The 20,121-nt window shown below is 38.7% G+C and overlaps 1 protein-coding gene across 9 annotated transcripts in view; it reads left to right on the forward strand.

Annotated features, from left to right (window-relative positions):
• Positions 1–14,906, forward strand: part of Pde4d (phosphodiesterase 4D, cAMP-specific) — a 1,338,202-nt gene extending 1,323,296 nt beyond the window's left edge. For all 9 annotated transcript variants that reach the window (XM_013518413.1, XM_005392663.2, XM_005392664.2 and 6 more), the window contains 4 exons: positions 7,865–8,019; positions 8,811–8,933; positions 9,400–9,582; positions 10,090–14,906. In XM_013518413.1, coding sequence (XP_013373867.1) covers positions 7,865–8,019; positions 8,811–8,933; positions 9,400–9,582; positions 10,090–10,503 — 875 coding nt within the window. In that variant the 3' untranslated portion in view covers positions 10,504–14,906. The remainder of the gene's footprint in view (positions 1–7,864; positions 8,020–8,810; positions 8,934–9,399; positions 9,583–10,089) is intronic.
• The last annotated feature ends 5,215 nt before the right edge of the window (positions 14,907–20,121 follow it).

A 20,121-nucleotide genomic window follows, 5' to 3' on the forward strand; every position in this document is an offset into this window, starting at 1 on the left:
ACCTTGCGCTTGCCAGGCAGGCGCTTTTGCCGCTGAGCTAAATCCCCAGTCCCCTCAACCTAATATTTTAATCATTTTTTTTTCTTTTTCTTCCTAACTGGTGATCTCTCACCTAAAAATCACCAGTGATTTTGGAAATGTGAGGAATGGTGGAGACTTCAGCATGGTTGTCTGGGACATATAGCAAACTTTTGCAGAGAATGTATAGGCAAGGCCTGACCGCAGCCTTTGTGAAGTGCTCTAGGGTCTCAGAACTTCTGTCTGGTAATTCAAGTTAGCAGAGAGGTGACATCAGTGTACCACTACTTAATCCTCTCCCATTATGGTACATTATTGTGATAACTTCACTTTTATATGGGACAAGTTCAATTATTAAAAATGTTTTTTCATGTTAAGACTATCTTTTTTTTTTTTCATTGTATTTGTGAAAATTTTTCTTTTGCTCTACAGCAATCCAGCTATAGTAATAGCTGTTCATTTATCATATATTTCATACTTTGTCATAGCCAGATTTAAAGAGAGAATTTAACTATAACCTTGCTTTGAGAGATTTAACTCAGATCTCTAAGATTGTATAAATCTATTTTTATATCTTTCATTCTACCCTATAACAACAACGAAATTTAGGGACTCACCCATATAGAAGAGGCTTGGAAAAGTCAAGTGTTTCCTGAGATCTATGATTAGTTGAGTGCATTGTAGAAGTGTGGTTTAGGAACGTGTTTATGCAGATCAGATGGGATATTTCATGTTCCAGCCACCTTAGAAAAACTCATAATGGGCACTTTCAGGATTATCAAAACACATAAATAAGTATTAATACACATTGGATGCTGCCTCCTGGGTTTGCATTGTGTCAGTGCCTGGGGTTGGCTGTCTCCTTTCTAAGAAAAGCAGGCAGGTCATACAGTACAGTGGCACAGTGTATGCTGCAGCTTTCTATATGGCCTGGCCTGATAAAGTATTTTGATGCTTATTCATGTTATGGTATGTTCATATTATAGATTTTTAACAAACATAAAAATTGGTTTTAAGTTTGATATTAAGAAAGACAATCGTTTTTCTTTTAATCAGAAACACTGAGCATTCAGATTGGTGTGGTTTTTTGCATTCTGTTGCATACTATACCAGTTGTAGGGAACCTATGGCACGCATGCCACAGCTATTTATTATCATTGAAAGCTCTGTAAGGTTCACCATCGCTGTACTGTACTGTGTTCCTTTATTATAGCACTAAATTTAACATTAGAGAAAAATTGAAACAACTAACAGTAAAGGCATTGTTTTAAGTAATGTGATATATTTTTAAAGGATAATAAGGACTAGTTTTATTCTTTCTTATGAACCCTCAAGGGCAGTTGAGCTTAGGCTGTCCCCTGGAGGATTCCGATGGGCATCAGGGCATCTATGGAGCCTATCATTTAAACTAGCACAGCCCTAGTCCACAGATAAATTTGATACCTCTAAAATTTGAGAGTTACTAAAGATGGAGGGAACGGCAGTGAGGGAAGGGTAGAGGGATATAAAAAGAAATAAGATGTGCTGTGTACATGTACCAACTGCCCACAAGGAATATAAATATGTACCGCAAATATGTACCAATGAAAACATAAAAAAATTGAGAGGTACTGATACTGGTAAAAGAGACATTTGAGAAATGATTATAAACACAAAGACAGTGGCCAGAGATGTCATTTTCTTTTGGTAACCTGCCTTGGTGTCAGGGTAATTCATTCTGCTTATGGAAGTTCTTTGCTGCCTAGTGGTGTTGTGATGATCTCCCTCCTCCAGGACCACAGTGGTACAGAAAAGCTGATATGGTGTACCTCTGGTCAGATTCTTAAATGTTTTTGACGATAGGGTGTGAGGAGGCTGTGTCATTCCTGAGTGAATGAGTGAACATTGTCACTTAGTACATATCCCAGCAAATCATAGGGTTGATCAGAGCTCCAGGACATTATCAGAATTATTGTTCTAGTTAGCTTTTAACTAACAATCGTGTGAGCCAGCATTTTGGAATTTTTTTTTTTTCTAGAACACAGAAGTTCCTAGTAGCTAGTAAGTTGTAACTTTTATCTTCACAGTTGCAGTAAAGGAATTCCTCAAATAAATTGTGATAAATAGCTTTGTAAAATACTGCAACAAAATTCTCTACTTTCAGTTATACGAGTTTGTTTCTTGGTTGTGATCGTAGGTTTCACTAATCCTTTCATGTGTGTTAGTTTTGGGTGCCAAATGATATTAATTGTACTTACTCATTGTAAGTATCCTGGGGATTCTGAAGGCAGAGAACCTTTCTACCCGGCAGAGCCAGTTAAGCTTATTAAATGAGTTAGGGGTATGAAGGGACATGAACAGGACATAGAGACATTGAGATTCTGGGTGGAAGGCTGCCTGCCTTGTTAAAAGACGATGCACACAAGTAAATCTATAAAATGTAAACAGAATCATAAAACTTTGAATGTAACACGTCAGAATGGGTTTATCATAAAAATTTAACTTCATGCTTTACTGTATTTTCTGGAAGAAAAACTGGAAAATACAGAATATATATAGTATTAAATTTTACTGGAAAGAGAATCATTTTTGTTAATAGCAGAAATACCTAAGTTTGTGGAAGAGAGTTCGTTAGTCATGCATTCAAAGCATACAAATATTCAAAGCATACAAAAAACAAAGGTATTATATCCTATTAAGTTAAAGCTGAATCTAGCTCTCAGTATACACACTTTTTGGTTTTTCTCATCTCATTTTAAAATATATTTATACAGAGTTGTTTCTCTGTATACACCTAATACTTTAAAAATAATAATAAATTCATTTTTAACAAATGTGATTCTGTTGATAAAACTGCAGATATCATTTATGTAACAAGCATTTCCTGAGAGCCTAAGTGTCAGATGCTGATCTAGGCACTAGGAACCCGTGGTGAACAGGACAGAGCCCTGGCTTCTAAGAGTTTGTGTTTGCTAGAAAAGACAGAGCTCAACAAGTGAGCATGCGGCGTGAGAGGATGCCTGGTGCTGTGGAGGAAAAGACAGAGAGAGCGAGTGAATTACAGGAGTGAGTCAAGCAGCTTTAATCTTTTCACAATGGCAACTGGATATAGAATTAGGATCACCACTTCCTCTCTCCATTTCATAGATGTTTTGGTGAGAAGTCCTTTTCAAGAACTTTTGTTCATTTCTGTTGCAACTTAGAGACCTCGTGTAGTATGCTGTCATTTTCTAAGCCTAGCAAAGCTATAGGCGTAGTGAGAATATCGTACTTACTCTTGGTATCGGCTCCACTCCACCCTGTGGAAATTCTTACCAGCACATAAAGACCCAATCATTTTTTACCCGCAGGCCATGTCTTTTGAACAGGTTGTTCCTCTACGAGTACACCCCCTTGTCCTCTTCTGTTTTCCCCTCTTAGATTCAGGGCTGCTACGAGTATGTTTCTAGTCAGTCATTGTGCTTCTATCCAGTGCAGTTTGTGGAAGAAACCCTGCTAGTGTTATCAGGGGACCCTCACATTTCCTTTATGTTAATAATGTCACATAAACCTCATCACAGTTTGGTGGGGACTGTTCTTATTTTATAGTTAAGACCCAAAGAGGAGAGGTTGTATGCCTGTTTCAAAGCTGTATCTGTGTGATTTCTAAGCTCATGATCATTTTACCTCAAATACCGATTTTATCTCCAAAAGATGATATAGTGAGTATGGATTTCATTTATTCCTAAACATGTGTTTTGTCGAGCAGATAAGCAGAGGTTATATAGATTATACTTTTATTTACATGTTGTAGGGTGGTGAATTTGTAATTTGACCCTATGTTTCTCTTAGCGTAGAATATTTGTCCTCCTATAAAAGGAAAGCTTAAAATGTTTTTAATATTTAATTAAGCTTTTGTGACAGTAACTTTTTTTCTAAAATAGAAGCAATATGGAAAATAAAGAATAAAAATCATCCAAAATCCTTCCCTCAGAGGTATCAATTCCACTGAGCATCATTTATACTTTGATCAAGGTGTTACACACAGATACAAATGTAGAAACTCATAATGTAGAACTTTTCTATGCTGTTATTTGCTCAGTAACCTAGCTTGGATAGTTTAGTTCAATTAGCTTTATTCCTATTAATGAATATTCAGCTGTTCATTTTTTCTATTTGTGTTGCTTTGAACTTGAATCTTAGAGTTAAATTTTTTATTTTAGGTATTGAGACATATCTACTGCTTCTTTGACCCACCAGAAAGCATACACATTTTTACCAACAGTACACCCTTTCCTCACGCTCTTGCCAGCTCTGGGTTTTTATTGGGCTTTTTGAAACAATTTTAAATTTGTTGGTAAAATAAATTTGAATTTATTTGGCAGAAATCTTTCTGAAGTACCACATTACTTTCCCATTATTTAAAAGTAGCCTATAGCAATAACCAGTCTAAAGTAGTTATTTTAATATATATAAATTGCAATCCAGTCAACAAGAGTTTACCAGGTAGCCACTACTTGCCCTTGTGTATGGAGTGATATTCAAACAAAAATCAGATCTCCAAGGGCTTACACCGTCTAAGAGGATATAATAGTTAATTTTTCCTGTCAGCTTGACTGGGCCAAGAACCGTGCAGAAAGCTGGTAAAACATGATTCTGGGCTGGTCTGTGAGAATGCTTTCAGAAGACACTGGCACTTGACTCAAACTGAGGAAGAGCCCATGTGAATGGCTACCATCCAAGCCATTGAGTACCTGAGAGAATAGACAGATCTGCTCTCTCAGCTTGCGCTGGGGCAACCGTCTTCCGCTCTCTCACACACACACACACACACTGAGGACTCATGTGCCTTCAGATTTGAACTGGGACTTAAACAATATTGACCTTCTCTCTCCCTCCCTCCCATTCTCTTTCTCAGGCCTTCAGCCTGGTACTATTGTGGGCTGGGTTATAATTTATGTACATTCAAATAACTTTACTTTAGACTGGTTATCCTAAAGGCTACTTTTAAATAATGGGAAAGTAATGTGATACTTCAAAAGAATTGTGCAAAATAAATTAAAATTTTTTACCAGTCAAATTTAAAATTGTTTTTAAAAAGCCTGATTTAAAAACCCAAAGCTGGCCAGACTGTGAGGAAAGGGTGTACTGTTGGTAAAAATGTACAAGCTATCTGGTTTTCTTGGTGCTCCATAATCACCTGAGCCACTTTCTGAAATAAATATACATGAATATATATCTTACCACTACGGTATTAGTATTCTAATACAGACTTTAGTATTGAGACTGGTTGTAAAGGAGCAGAATTTTAAGGATGAGTTTCTGAATTTGTTCTGGGGTTTCCAGAATTAACTTTGTAATCTCTTTAGATCTGAAGACACTATTATTTTCATTAGTGAAGAGAGAATACTTATAGTCCATAGTGTGAACTATTTTTAGAGAGACTCAAAATATCTGCTTTGAGTATTCTTAACCAGGTATGAGATGCAAAGATGTAACTGATTCTGGTTATGAAACCTTCAGTATTTTTAGAAAACTCAGGAATCTGATGACATTGATTGCTCATGCCTAGTGTTACTGCGCCAAGGAGGAAATACAAGAATGAGCTCAGGAATTGGAATTTCCAGTGGAAGCATAGTGTAAGTGGCCTAAGTGCTTCTGCGTCTGCTCAGAAAGAGAGTCTTATTTCTCAGCAGGGCTAAAATTTCTGAAAATCAAAGGCAGAATTTCATCATGGGATTGGCTGGATTACAATGCAAAGTGAACTCCCAGCTTCCTATAATATCTATTGTTAAAGTGAGACTTGAGTAGGAAGGAAATCCAGCTAAAATTCAGAGACTTTCTACCTTAGCAAAATTTTAAGATTCCAGTGGTGTGGGGCCTATGGCTATATTGCTTCGAAAGTGCAGGCTTAAGTTGTAGCGTGTTGTCTTCCACAACCAAGAAAGAGGCACACTTACTAGTAGGCCTGGGTTTCAGGGACAGCGTCTTCCTCATTCAGGTGTGTCACTCTGGCCCATTGACCAAGTTACCTGAGAAGCTGTTAATTTTGAATGGATCCCAGAACCAGAGAAAGCTCTGCTACAGGGCCAGGCTACTATGCAGGCTGCTCTGCCACCAGAGCCATATAATTCCGCAGATCCAGTCTTGCTCAGTGTGAGGAGCAGATAGAGATGCAGTTCAGAGCCTGTGGTAGGGCCATAGAGGTGAACCGTGCCACACACACATTCAGGATTTTGCAGTAATGCCTACTGTCATGCAAAGATAACTGCTTTCCTTTTGAGACAGTCATTGGTCTGTCCTAGGCCTTAGTAGACTACACTGAATGTTTAATCGTGGTCCTCCCATGTAACATGTGCTGCCCAGAATCGACTGTTACTGACCCACAAAATGGAAGTGCTATCTATGGGATAGTAGTCCCCAAGCAGACACCGAAGGCACAAGTAACTTACATGAAGTGGCCGAAGTGCTTATGGTCTCCACTCCTACTTACTGCTTTCTTGCTCCTACCTGTACCTGTGGTCTTACAGAGAGTTCCTTATAACCACCATTCAGAGGGCCTGCTTTATAGACGGTTCTGTGCAATATAGTCACCACCCAGATACAGACAACTGCAGCACCGTTGCCCCTCTCTGGGACATCCCTACAAGGCCAGTGAGGAAGGGAAACCTTCCAAGTGGGAAAAACTTTGGGAAATACACTTTGCTTAGAAGAAAGCAGGTTTGTTTTTTAAAAGGTAGTATCTGGTTAAGTCTTTAAATAGTCTGTAAAATATAAAAGCTTCTAAGGATGTTTAAAATATGTTAAGAATAAAATATTTGAAACTACGTAAGATCTTACTACATGTATTATTTTCATAGTAGGATCAAATTAAATAAACCCATAATAAAAGAAATACCTCTCCTGTGCTCCTTTAAAGAAGTGATATTGGGCACTTCTTCCAAATATATGTTCTGTGAATTAGTCAAAAGACCAAGCATGTGTGCTTTTAGTTTTTCCAGTGCCCTGTAGGAATAGTAAAGCATGAGTCAGGTTTTTTCTAATGACTGCTTTCTAAATCTGGATCCGCTATTGACAGAACTAGGGATGAGGCAGGATCTCTTCCTGCCACACAGGTCCAGTGTGAGAGGGTGGTGCAGTCTCCACCTGGGGCACGTAGACAGCTAGTACAGCGTCTCTATGCAAAGCCATGGGCAAGCTGGTGGGAAGTGCAATTTACATGTATGTGATGAACTGCCAGGATACTTGGGCAAGGAAATGGGAAAAAATGAATAAGGCCTAGACTTTCAGTGTTAGTCAGCAGAGGAAAATAGAGCAGCATAAACAAACCTATTGTTCATGTGTTTCATATTCTCATACCCTTTCTGGGTACAGACAATTCTGCATCCCTTGAGCCTTGGCTACATAAATTACAGGGTAGATAATCCAGAGTTATCAGGACAGAAGACCTTATCTTCTGCAGATGTTAAGAATACTGCCATAGTCTACTAAGACAGACATTTAATGGCAGATCTTGAGAAGTAAAACCCATGTGGTTTGTCTTTCACCTCAGTAGAAGCTAAGGCCCACAGAGTGTCATGACCTGCTGCGTGTCAGGAGCACTGGAATCCACTCCTAAGATTCCAGTGTTCATTCTGCTCTTACATTTTCCAGTCCATTCTGTCCCAGATACTGTTGTACAGTGGTAAAGGTGTGAGAGAAAGTTAAGGGAAATTGCATTCTAAGCCCAAAGTATTAATGTGTTTCTAATTGAGCAGTTTAGTGATTTTTTTTTTTTTTCCTCCGGTACCGGGAACCGAACTCACAACCTTGCGCTTGCCAGGCAGGCGCTTTTGCCGCTGAGCTAAATCCCCAGCCCCTAGTGATCTTGTATGTCTTTTTTTTTCAGACTCTGAACTTGCCTTGATGTACAACGACTCCTCTGTCTTGGAGAACCATCATTTGGCTGTGGGCTTTAAATTGCTTCAGGAAGAAAACTGTGATATTTTCCAGAATTTGACCAAAAAGCAAAGACAGTCTTTAAGGAAAATGGTCATTGACATTGTAAGTAACTATAACAAAAACCACAGGGTAAAAAATTACCATGGTGTAAGTTGCTTTAAGAAAATGTAGAATAAGATGAATGGTAGGTAAAAGGAAGTGCATTTCCAAACCTGTTGTTGCCCTTTCCGTTCTAGAATCTGTTCCACACAGCCGGTGATGTTCTGTAATCAGTTTTCTACTTCTAGCAGTTTGAATTTAAGTATCATGATTCAGGTTTTACTTTGAGTTCCTCTTGACGGGTGGGAGGTAGAGAAAGATGAATAAGCAAAAAGCACAAGACACGAGCTGCAGCTTAGATGAGTTTTTCCACTTTTTTTCATCGTATTAAAAATGTTCTTGATTTTAGAATGATTCTGAGGCAAATCTCTGGTTATTAAAAATTATTCTCTTAAGCTTTGTACATAATACAGGCAGGAATTCTCTACCCTGCACGTAAAACTTAACCAAAACATGGTTTGAGTGATTTGTGAGCAATCTTGAGTCAGTTCATCATAGTCTATTAACTATGTAGTCCAAAGAATGAATTAAACCTCGACTTAGCCACACAGATAGCAGCCCCTTTCTCCCCATGAAAGGTGGTCAGTTCCTGATGTTCCTGGATGTTAAGCATGCTTTTCTGGGGTTCCAGAAAACTTAGTGGGAAAAGACTGCCCCAAGGAGGAGTGATTTTCATACACTGTGAATATTTCCATACACTTCTAATCCTTATAGTATGCAAAAAATATTTCCATGTGCTAATTCTGCCTTTTTCCTTTGGGCTTTATTTAATAAAATATTCTTTGCCTTTTAAGGTACTTGCAACAGATATGTCGAAACACATGAATCTACTAGCTGACTTGAAAACTATGGTTGAAACTAAGAAAGTGACGAGTTCTGGGGTTCTCCTTCTTGATAATTATTCTGATAGGATCCAGGTAAATCATTATTGTATTCTTGTCCTGCATGTATGTACATGCATATGTCTGTGTGTTCAGCTTTAATAAGAGGTATTTTTCCATTCTCCCTTGTTACACCTTTAGTAACTATAGGCAGATTTTTACCCATATTCTTATTCCTATGAATTGACAAGGTAGAATGTTACTGGTCTTTTCATTTGCATATATATTTAAAAAATACCCCAGAAAACCAGCCACTTAAGCAGCTCTGAATTTAGTCAACCATGTACCTAAACAGTTTCTCTTATGATACTTAGATGCAGTAGAAGTGGCATAATTTGGAACTATTAATACAAGTGTGAACCACACCACAGACACATCATGGTTTAGCTACTTGGAATAAATCTTACACTACATGTATTTTTAAGTGTCACAGTCATCCAATGTGAATTTCTAGCTTAAAAAAAAGCAGGTACTGAATAGAGAATGTCTACATCTATTTTAGGTCCTTCAGAATATGGTGCATTGTGCAGATCTGAGCAACCCAACAAAGCCTCTCCAGCTGTACCGCCAGTGGACAGACCGGATCATGGAGGAGTTCTTCCGCCAGGGAGACCGAGAGAGGGAGCGTGGCATGGAGATCAGTCCCATGTGTGACAAGCACAATGCGTCTGTGGAAAAATCCCAGGTAATTGACTTAGTCCATACCACTTTCAAAGCAAACAGAGCTACAGCTGGAGCATCTGCTTATACAGTACTCACATTCACAGTATGCTATAGCAAAATTACTTCATTACAATAAGGTCACTCTAAACATAGTGTTTAGAGTCCAAAAACTTTGAATCTTATGACTTAAATTTATACATTCCTGTGGTGTTACATTCATCATGATTGTATTCATGGGGACTTACTTTACTTCAGTTATCTGGGTTCACCTGAAAACTATAAATATTCTAAAATAAGCTCCAGGCTTGATGCCCTACCATGTAAATATACTCTTGAAATCTAGAAGCTAACCTTCCCCAACTGGTAACAACACTTGGATGTGATCTATTACCTCAAGTAGTGATTACTTTACCTAGATAAGGTCAGTAGTTCTTTGTTCAGTATCTACCTGTGGGCTATGGCCTGGTTACCCTTTCCCATTTTGTCAGTCCTGTTGCTCTCTTCACACTGGATTTCCTTTTTAATCTAGGTGGGCTTCATAGACTATATCGTTCATCCTCTCTGGGAGACCTGGGCAGACCTTGTACATCCTGATGCCCAAGACATTTTGGACACTTTGGAGGACAATCGCGAATGGTACCAAAGCACAATCCCTCAGAGCCCCTCTCCTGCGCCTGATGACCAAGAGGAGGGCCAGCAGGGCCAGACTGAGAAATTCCAGTTTGAACTAACTTTAGAGGAAGATGGTGAGTCAGACACCGAAAAGGACAGTGGCAGTCAAGTGGAGGAAGACACGAGCTGCAGTGACTCCAAGACTCTGTGTACTCAGGACTCAGAGTCTACTGAAATTCCCCTTGATGAACAGGTGGAAGAGGAGGCAGTGGGGGAAGAGGAAAGTCAGCCCGAAGTCTGTGTCGTAGATGATTGTTCTCCTGACACGTAACAGTGCAAAGACTGTCACATCTTTTTTTTTTTTTTAGTAGAAAAATTGTTTCCAAAGTGCATGTCACATGCCACAACCATGGTCACACCTCACTATCATCTGCGAGGACGTTTGTTGAACAAAACTGACCTTGACTACTCAGTCTGGCGCTCAGGAATATCGCATCCAGTTTCTTCACCTCTGTGTCATCAGAGCAAGGGGGACGTCTTCACAAACAGCATTTTAACATCATTTCAGCTTGGTCAAGCTGACAAAGCAGATAAAATCAACTCCAAAACGTTTTCAAGGGAGCGTGGCTCAGCAGGCAGCCCCAGAATGGATTGGATTCAGAGTTTCTTGCAATATTTTCTGGAGAAAGAAAGCATTACATAGAAGTGAGCTTCATGGATAATAGCAAACGTGTCAGGAACAGAATACAGCATGAGTCTGTTCCCAGGAGAGGAAGGAGCCACAGAAATTGCATAATTTTCTAATTTCAAGTCTTCCTGATACATGACTGAATAGTGTAGTTCAGAGAGCTGCACTCACCTCTACATTTTGTATGATATGTAAAAGATTTTTTGTAGAGCTTACTTTTATTAAATGTATTGAGGTATTATATTTAAAAAAAAAAACTATGTTCAGAATTTCATCTGCCACTGGTTATTTTTTTCTAAGGAGTAACTTGCAAGTTTTCAGTACAAATCTGTGCTACACTGGATAAATCTAATTTACGAATTTTACTTGCACCTTATAGTTCATAGCAATTAACTGATTTGTAGTGGTTCATTGTTTTATATACCAATAACTTCCACATTTTAAAACAGAAAAACAACTTTATGTTGCTGGAAACCCTTTTTATAAGTCTTTATTTACTTTGCTTTTTTATTTCACCCTTTCCCAATCAGCAGAATTGCTCTCCACTGACATTTTTCTTCAGTGTGTAAAGTGAATATTTGTTCTGTAATACTTTGATGTGTGTCATGTCCAGTGTCTTAAGCCTCACAGAAATATCAGCTGGTGTTCTCTGAAGCAAATGAAAGATATAAATACCCAGTAGCTAAAATGGTCAGTCTTCTTTAGATATTTTCCTACTTAGTGTCTCCTGATGACTTTGTACTGTGTCGATTGCATTTCACAAGTGCACGTCCTTGCAGAAACCCACACATTTCATGTTTTTGTTTTTTACAGCCAGTTAGAGTAAGGAAAACGTTTTCCTCTTGTGCTACTTTATTTAATGTGTGTTTGAATCTCTGTCCATGTTTGTTAGGTGAGGTTTTATCAAATATATCTCTGCCATCCTAATTGATGAAAAGAAGCAGATAGTAAAATTAGGGTTAGGATGTATTTCTACCCTGAGGTTGTTCATCATGACTAGCTTTTAAAAACTCTGGGCTTACAAACAAAAGTTAACAGTTAACCAGGCAATGTTTAAGAACATTAGCAGAGTATATTTAACAAATACCAGTACAATTTTTTTTCTATTGTTTCATCATGGGGTAAGGAACTATATGAAGACTATCCCCAAATGCTTTTAAGTGTAGCAGCTACTCTTTTAATAGATAGCCATGCACTTGTAGGAATTGTGTTATCACTTCCTGACCTGGAGCATGTCTTGAAGGAGGGAACTATTTCTTTAAACACACAGAGTGGAGCAGTTGAAATGACCACTAGCACCAGTAGGTTGGTAATGTCTAAAGTATTGGATTAGTAAAAATATTCTGCCTAAATAAAAAATTAGAAATCAAGAAAATATCCTAGCCAATATTAGCACCAGGAACTGTATTGCAGTTTTAGAGATTAATTCCCAGTGTTTATCTGCTGATAGCAGTTGGTACCATGGCCTGTTTCATGTGGACTTTCTTTCCACGTCAGTTCTTAATAAAGGGTTTGCCTTTTCTGTGAGTAATTTGGAACCCACATAACTGTTTTTTGCATTAGTAGCTAAGAATTGAGTTAGAGACAGAAGGGAGACCCGACTAAACTGAAGGTAAATAAAACGTTTTTTTAAAAATTGGCAACCCTGAACAAATTTGTATTTTGAACTTCTCGTGGAGCCTTCTGGGGGCAGGTAACTAAGTCGTCGGTCAGGGACATGACCGAAGCTGGAGGTAGTCCTACTCTACCCTCCTAAGAGTCACTTGATGCGTTGCACCTTTAGTAGAAAAATTACCTGAGTTTTTTTATTGTTTACATAGGACAGAATAGGAATTAACTAATTACTGGGTTGGGTTTCCACTCTTTTTCCCTTGTAGAAACCCAACAGAGTAAACTACAAACCTATGTTTGACCAAGTGATTTCCCAAGAACATTTGGGAATTCATTTTTATTTTAATTGTATCTGTCCCTGAGGGAAGTCTAGAAGGAAAAAAGCAAAGAGTTGAGGGGTTATGCCTCTTTCCAAATTATTCTCACTCTTTTCCACCGCTACAGATGGTATTTCCCCCACAGAGTGCCTGGATCTTCCATAATAAAAGCAGCAATATGTCATAAACAGATCTTGACACAAAAGGGTTTGTAACTGCACTAAAACAGACTTTTCCAGTTTGTTGGTTTTTAAGGGTACCGTGTTGTAAAGATACTCGCTGATGGACAATCAAATTGTAGAAAAGACATAATACCCAAGAATTGGGAACTAATGCACTATACAATCTCTTTACCCTCTCCCTTCTCTTTTGTCCCCTTCTCTCCTTCCCCCATGTTCTCACTCACCAAAATGTGCTTCAGAAATTACACACTGCTTTAAAAAGAATCTCCTTACACAAGTGGCTTTACATTTAAATGCCATAAGAAGATGCAATATCTGGGTACTGCATGGGGAAAAATGTCCAAGTTTGTAGAATACCAGTACATTTCAGCTTGCAAGTTACCGAACACAACAGTGCTGTTTTAGTTTTGTTCTCTTTTGCATCAGTTAAAACTCAAGAAAATAACAGAACAAATTGCAAACAAGGAAAGAAAAAAACTTGAAATGGATTTTACAGAAAGCTTTATAATTTTTGAATGCATTATTTATTTTTTGTGCCATGCATTTTTTTCTCACCAAATGACCTTACCTGTAATACAGTCTTGTTTGTCTGTTTACAACCATGTATTTATTGCAATGTACATACTGTAATGTTAATTGTAAATTATCCGTTCTTATTAAAACATCGTCTCATGATGGGATGGTGTTGACATATTTGGAAACTCTTGGTGAGAGAATGAATGGTGTGTATACATACTCCTTGTACATTTTTCTTTTCTCCTGTAATATAGTCTCGTCACCTTAGAGCTTGTTTATGGAAGAGTCAAGAAAACTATAAAATACATAAAGATATATAAATTTAAATAACATAGCTGCAGGTCTTTGGTCCCAGGGCTGTGCCTTAACTTTAACCAATATTTTCTTCTGTTTTGCTGCATTTCAAAATAAAGGTAGAGCTAGGGCTGGGCAGTATATATCCAAGCTTTCAATGAATTAAATTTCTGGCAATAGCTGGATTTGACAAACCACAGACAACCTCTGGAAGAGTCTGTGATCCTTCTGAGATACAGACTTAACAGACTTCTTGCGACGGAGCACCACTGCGTGTGTGAAGATTTATTAGCCAGCTGTTGGTCGGGAGCTGCTCAGTTTACATTAGATTGATTTTAATTTCAGACACTGCTGGGGAAATACATTCTTGTCCAGCGAGTACAGAAAGCCTTTTTTTTGGCTTTCATAGGAAAATCAACTTGAAGGTGAACAACTTGATTTGAAATCGGAGCCATAGGTCACATCTTGGTTAGTCATCTGTTCATCAGCTTCCTCTCAGGTTAGGAAATACATAATCTAGAAAATACCATTTTTTTAAACCCTGGAATTTCAAGTAAAACAAACCAAGTTTCTTTTAAATACCAAGTTGTATATGACGCCAATTCACATAGCATAAAGGATTCATTATTCTCTATAAAATTTTTGCAAAATTGGTATCTGTTTAGAATTTTTAACTTTGCACAGTGGCTCCTGAAAGTTAGAATTCCTAGTGGGTAGTGTGGAAACCTTCTGCTGCTGTCTGCCCAGCCCTTGAACGTGTGACTTACTGGTGAAAGATTCTTTTTCTAGGAAAAATGAGCCTCCAACTTTATTTTATTTTATTTTGTGACACAAACTGTAGATTTTAGCAGCCCTGGCCCAAAGGAATTTGATTACTTTTGTTTTAAATAGTACAAAGGGGACACTATAACTACAAAATACATCCTTACTGATTTTAGTTGTTTTTAAATTTTCTTTGGACATGTTTCAGAGTGGTAAATTGTGTGTGAGCATTACAATGATTGATTCTTTTAGTGGTTTCTTAGCCTCTCTTACAGCCCATGGGTATAGTACTGTACATCAATCAATACCTTCATATGAAATTTTTATATGCAATGAAAATAAAAGCATGGGTTGATTCTGCCTATTTATGACTTGATCTTTTACAAATAAAAAAATTCTTGATTTTAAATTGTAGTTTAATCAGCACACTTTTCCAACAGTAGTGAAATTGTTGAAGTGAGGTAAGTGCCATTATAAGTCACTTCATATTTGCAACCCAATGAAACCAAGTTATGTTAACTGATCTTGCTTTATAGAAAGTTTCCCAGGACTACATATATGGCCTATCAGATAAAGCAGTGTTTTCTAAGTAGATGCACAGGGATCTTCCGTGTTCAACTTCACTACACCAGAATATTCAGTTATCATTCCTACAGTCCACAGTCATTTGAGAGATACCTACTATGCAAACTACAAGATTCTAAGGTTCCAACAGTACACAAATGATCTGCTCTAGTGGAGTTTATAGTCTGGAGGGGACAAACACATTAAACTATCCATTACACATGTCATCGCTACTCTGCTCAGTACAATGAACCTCAGAGCTGTGATTGAGAAGGAACCTGACCACAGCTTGTGCAGGCAAGGCAAGGTTTTGCAGAGGAAGTGGTATGAGGCAGAGATCTGAAGGACAGAAGTAATGGAGGGAAGAGGAGTTGAGAGGCAGAAGAAGGGCACCCAGACGGGAAATGTCAACTGTAAAGTTCTGAAGTCCAAACAATCTTGAAATTTAGAGAAATTAGGGGATGGCATTAGGGAGAGTCGGCAGGGCACAGGGAGATTTGGGGCTGTTTCTAACCAACCTATGTGAAGAAGCACCCATGTCATCACTTTATCCCTATAGCCCCACGTACTCTAACTCCACAAGTGGAAAGAAACAACTGTCTGTCCCATCAGAACATACCTCCATAAGAGCAAGGTCTTACCATACAAGTCTACTTGCAGCACTTAAAACGATGCCTGGGACACAGTGGGTCCTTAATGTGAGATAAGTATAGTCACCAAATTGGTAGTGGGTATACAGTCATCCTGCAGTATCCATAGGGGATTGGATTCAGGATTACCTCCCTGCTGACAAAAGCCAAGGATACTCAAGTTTTAAAGTCACTTTTTAAAATGGTGCATTTTTTTGGATGTAAGTTGTGTACATCCTCCCTTAATGGGCCTGATACAATGTAAATGTTATGCAAAGAGTTTTTATACTGTGCTATTCAGAGAATAATGACAGAAGGTCTGCACCTGGTCCACACAGTTTTTTTCCTAAATATTTCCTAGCCCTGGTTGGTTGAATCCACAGATGTGGTACCCACAGATACAAAGACTGACTATTCCAGACACTTTGGGGTCTTGAAGCACTTTTTAACTTGATAAGGTTAAAAACATTCTGGATTTTGTTTCTGAGCTGGATAAATTGAATTTAGAGTTTTCCATCTTATTGCTAACAAAAAACTGCCTATTCATGAATTATTGTTTTTTAGGAAAGCATGAATTTAAAAAAAAAAAAAAGGAAAGCATAAATTTAATCCCCATATAATGTTCAGACCATAACCAGTAAACTAAGGGTAATTAAACAGAGTGATCAACTTAGTCTCTTCATTATCTATTTCTGCCCAAGTAAAGAGCAAACACTACAGCAAAAGATGTGCAGTTTGTGCCTTGCAGGAAATTCTTGACCTATACTAAATCCCCTTCCTTAGGGATCAAGACCCCAAGTAAGATGATGGGACAAAGGCAACAACATTTCCTCTGGCACACATCAAAATACTCTAAACAAAGAATCATCTTCCCTGTAGCCAGAAAGCACCAACCCCATTACCTTGCTTCAGTGGAATTGTCCCTGTGCTTTATACCTTCTTATCCCTGTACCATTTTCCTTACAGCTCTTTCCATATCTACTGATACTACTTACTGTTAGACTCAGATTCTGAGTATGTGAATTTGGGTGTACAGCAAATACTGCTTTATTTCCTTTAAATCATCTTATTTGGACTCAGTTCCCTCCCATCCTACTCTTGGGCATTTCCATCTCTGTTGTTTTAGGCACATCGCCTCTCTGCAATAGAACAGTTCTCTTCACACTGAGCACCCCACTGCAGGCTGCGTGGTTTCAGCTGCAGGGAATCCCTGCAGTTTATTGCTCTTCACTTTCTAGACACTTTTGGGGTTTATCAGAGACAAATGCTGAGGCTGAAAATCCTGCTTTGGGGTGTATCTTCCATTGGCCCATCAGACTGTCCATAAAAAGAGCCCGCTGTTCCAGTGTCCTATCTTGCTATGTTTTAAGTATTTATGCTGCCCCTCAAAATTCCTGTGCTGAAATCTGAACCCCTATGAGGAGGTAGGGTCTTTTGGAAAGTGCTGAGGGTGTAAGCGCAAAGTCCTCATGAATGAGATTAGTACTGTTAGAGAAGAGGACCAGGAGAGATTGTTTTCGTCCCTCCTATCATTGGATGCTGTAGGTAGAACGTGTCATCTAGGAATCAGAAAGTGGGCCATCACCAGATGCCAAATTTGTAAAACCTTGGTATTAGAAGCCCTGCCCTCTAGAACTGTGAGAAATAAATTTGTTATTCATGAGTTATCTGGTTTATGGTATTATAGCATCCTGGATGGACAAAGGCATCCTACTTAAGGGGTTAGGGATTTTGTTAAGGGGTTAACCACTTGCCCAGAGGCCTAGCATGCAAAGAGGCCCTGGTTTCTAGTAATATTCCTTCTCCATCCTATACACTCATTCATTCATTCGTTCTCATTCCCTCTCCACCCCTTCCTTTCCTTCTTGCTCTTCAACATTAGGCTTTTAATAAATAGTTAGCTATGACTTCTGTCTGCCTGTCTTCTTCATTTTGCAAAATTCTCAGTTATTACTTGAAATATGGAAATAGATAAGGAATAGCATGCAGGAGTAGATACAGGAAGAGTTCAGTCAGTTAACCTTCCACATCTGTTGGGCAATTTTCAGCTCCATTAGTGTCCAAGTGTCATTTTGAGATAAGAGAAATTGAAAAAATTGCCTTCAGGTGGAAGTTATCAGGCCCTTCTCTTCACTTCCAGTATGTGGATGGAATGAAAGAGCCATTCCCTACTGAAGTCTCTGTTCCTCTTCCATCACCTCCTTCTAGCTGTCACCCATTTCAATGACAACATATGGCACTTGAAAATTTTATGAAGCAAAACTCTTATTTGACCCTGCTGTGTTCTCCTATCCGTTTCCCAATATCTTTGTGTGGTCCCCAAATGGTATCATGATTGACTCTATTTTGTAGTAAAGAAATATTAGGTCTAGGAACCTAATATTGGCTAAATTGGCCTAGCTGAGGTATTCACAGGCTAAATTCCTAGACTGATCATTTACCAGCTACAGGTTTGGCAGAGTTCATCTCACCATCTACATCCTGTTCGCATTGCGCCACTAATGTAATGAAACTGGAAATGCCTTTGATCTCCTTTGACCATTCATTGCCAATGCTATAATTCTATGATTCAAAGCTGGATGACAGAGGAGTTCACATTCTCACATTCACCTGACTTCTCCATGCCATCCCTGCATAGCCTTGCTGCACTGACAGAATTCTCCGCAGTGAGAAGACTTGGCAAAAAAGTATAAAGAGAAAAAGAATCAAGCTAACACGAAGGTAAAGAGGTGAGGTCGCTATGTGCCTCTGCCCAGTGCGAAGGTCATGCGATGCAGTGAGGCAGATTTTAGTGGAATTCCTCGCACTGCTGCCTGTGATGATGAAGGGGTTGGAATGAGGCTACCACCAGCAGAGGGTGGGGTTCCTTTTGCCACTGCAACTACTCAGCAGGGCATTCGCTGGATACTTAAAAATCCTGACCCAACAGAAATGGCTTCAGGATCTGAGCTTGTGTATGTGTTCTCTAAAAAGTTCTGTCATCTTAGAATTGCTTTTGCTGTTCTTATTTAGAGCCAACAAGCCGAATACAGGATGCAGTGGCACACTCTCACTCAGGGCCTAGTCCATGTGAGGTACCACTCTTCCATCACACTGAGTCAGCTGGAGAACCAGTCTCTCACCTTGGGTCTTCTCAGCACTTTGCTCATCTTCTGCCTAGCACCAGCTTCTGTTTCTCACTGTTCTTCTAGAGCATTTAGATAGACAAGCTTCGAGGCCACTTTAGCTCTGCTGCAGTGTGTCAGAATAATAGGTGCAATGCCTGCCTCCACCCCAGCAGAAGTCAAGGTCAAGAAGTGAGGAAGGAACTAGAAATAGTTGCTGCAACCCAGTAGCAGGTTATCTACCTCAGAAGATTGCTCAGGAAGCAACTGTATGTGTTTTTAAAGCCATTTTGGCATCATATGGAACTCCATAGCAGTCAAAGAATATCTCTGAAAACTTACATTTGTGAAATAATTGCAAGGATCAATAACAAATCCCTAATGGCTACACCAGGAAATGGAAAAGCAAGGGTGAAACAAACTAAGAAGAAATGGGAGCAAGTGTAGGAAGATGAGCCCACAAAGGAAGTACATAGATACTTCTCAGAAGAAGTACAAATGGCCAATAAGCACATGAAAGAATGTTCAGCATCTCTGGTCACTGGAAAAATGCAAATAGAAACACTAAGATTTTATCTTACACCAGAAAGAATGGCCATCATCAAGAAATCAAATGCTGGTGAGGCTGCAGTGGAAATGGAACCCTCCACATTGTTGGTATAACCATTCTGGAAATCAGTAAGGAAATTTCTAAACTAAAAAAGGAAATTCCATTTGACTCACCTGCTCTCCATTCTAGGTATCTTTCCATAAGAGCTAAGGACAATGCTACAGTGATATATGCCTACCCATGTTTATAGTGGCACATTTCATAATAGCCAAATTCTGAAAGGAGCCCTTATGTCCATCAAACAAATGCATAAAGAAAGTGTGGTATATATAGATAATGGAATACTAGTTGGCTATAAAGAAGGATAAATTTGAGACATTTGTAGGAAAATGGAAACACCTTAAAATATAATGTTAAGTGAAATAAATCAGACATACAAGCTTAAATATTATATGGTTTCTCTCACTTGAGTAATGCAAAGAACAAGCAAAGAGCAAAATAAAAGATCAGGAAACGGTGAATTAGGGAGATCTTTTGCAAATGGGAAGGGATCTGAGACCAAGGGGGGAGGTTTAAGATGCATCGTGTACATGTACCCAATACCCTCAGTGAATAATCATTATATGTCACAAACCTGAACTATGAAAAAAAAAAAAAAAGAAATGGAAGAAGGGAATCTAGAGATGGATGGAGGTCAGTGGGTGGAGAAGGGGAAGGGGATAGATACAATCA

The sequence above is a fragment of the Chinchilla lanigera genome, unplaced genomic scaffold, assembly GCF_000276665.1.
Source record: "Chinchilla lanigera isolate Chin_1 unplaced genomic scaffold, ChiLan1.0 scaffold00045, whole genome shotgun sequence".
Classification (NCBI taxonomy): Eukaryota; Metazoa; Chordata; class Mammalia; order Rodentia; family Chinchillidae; genus Chinchilla; species Chinchilla lanigera.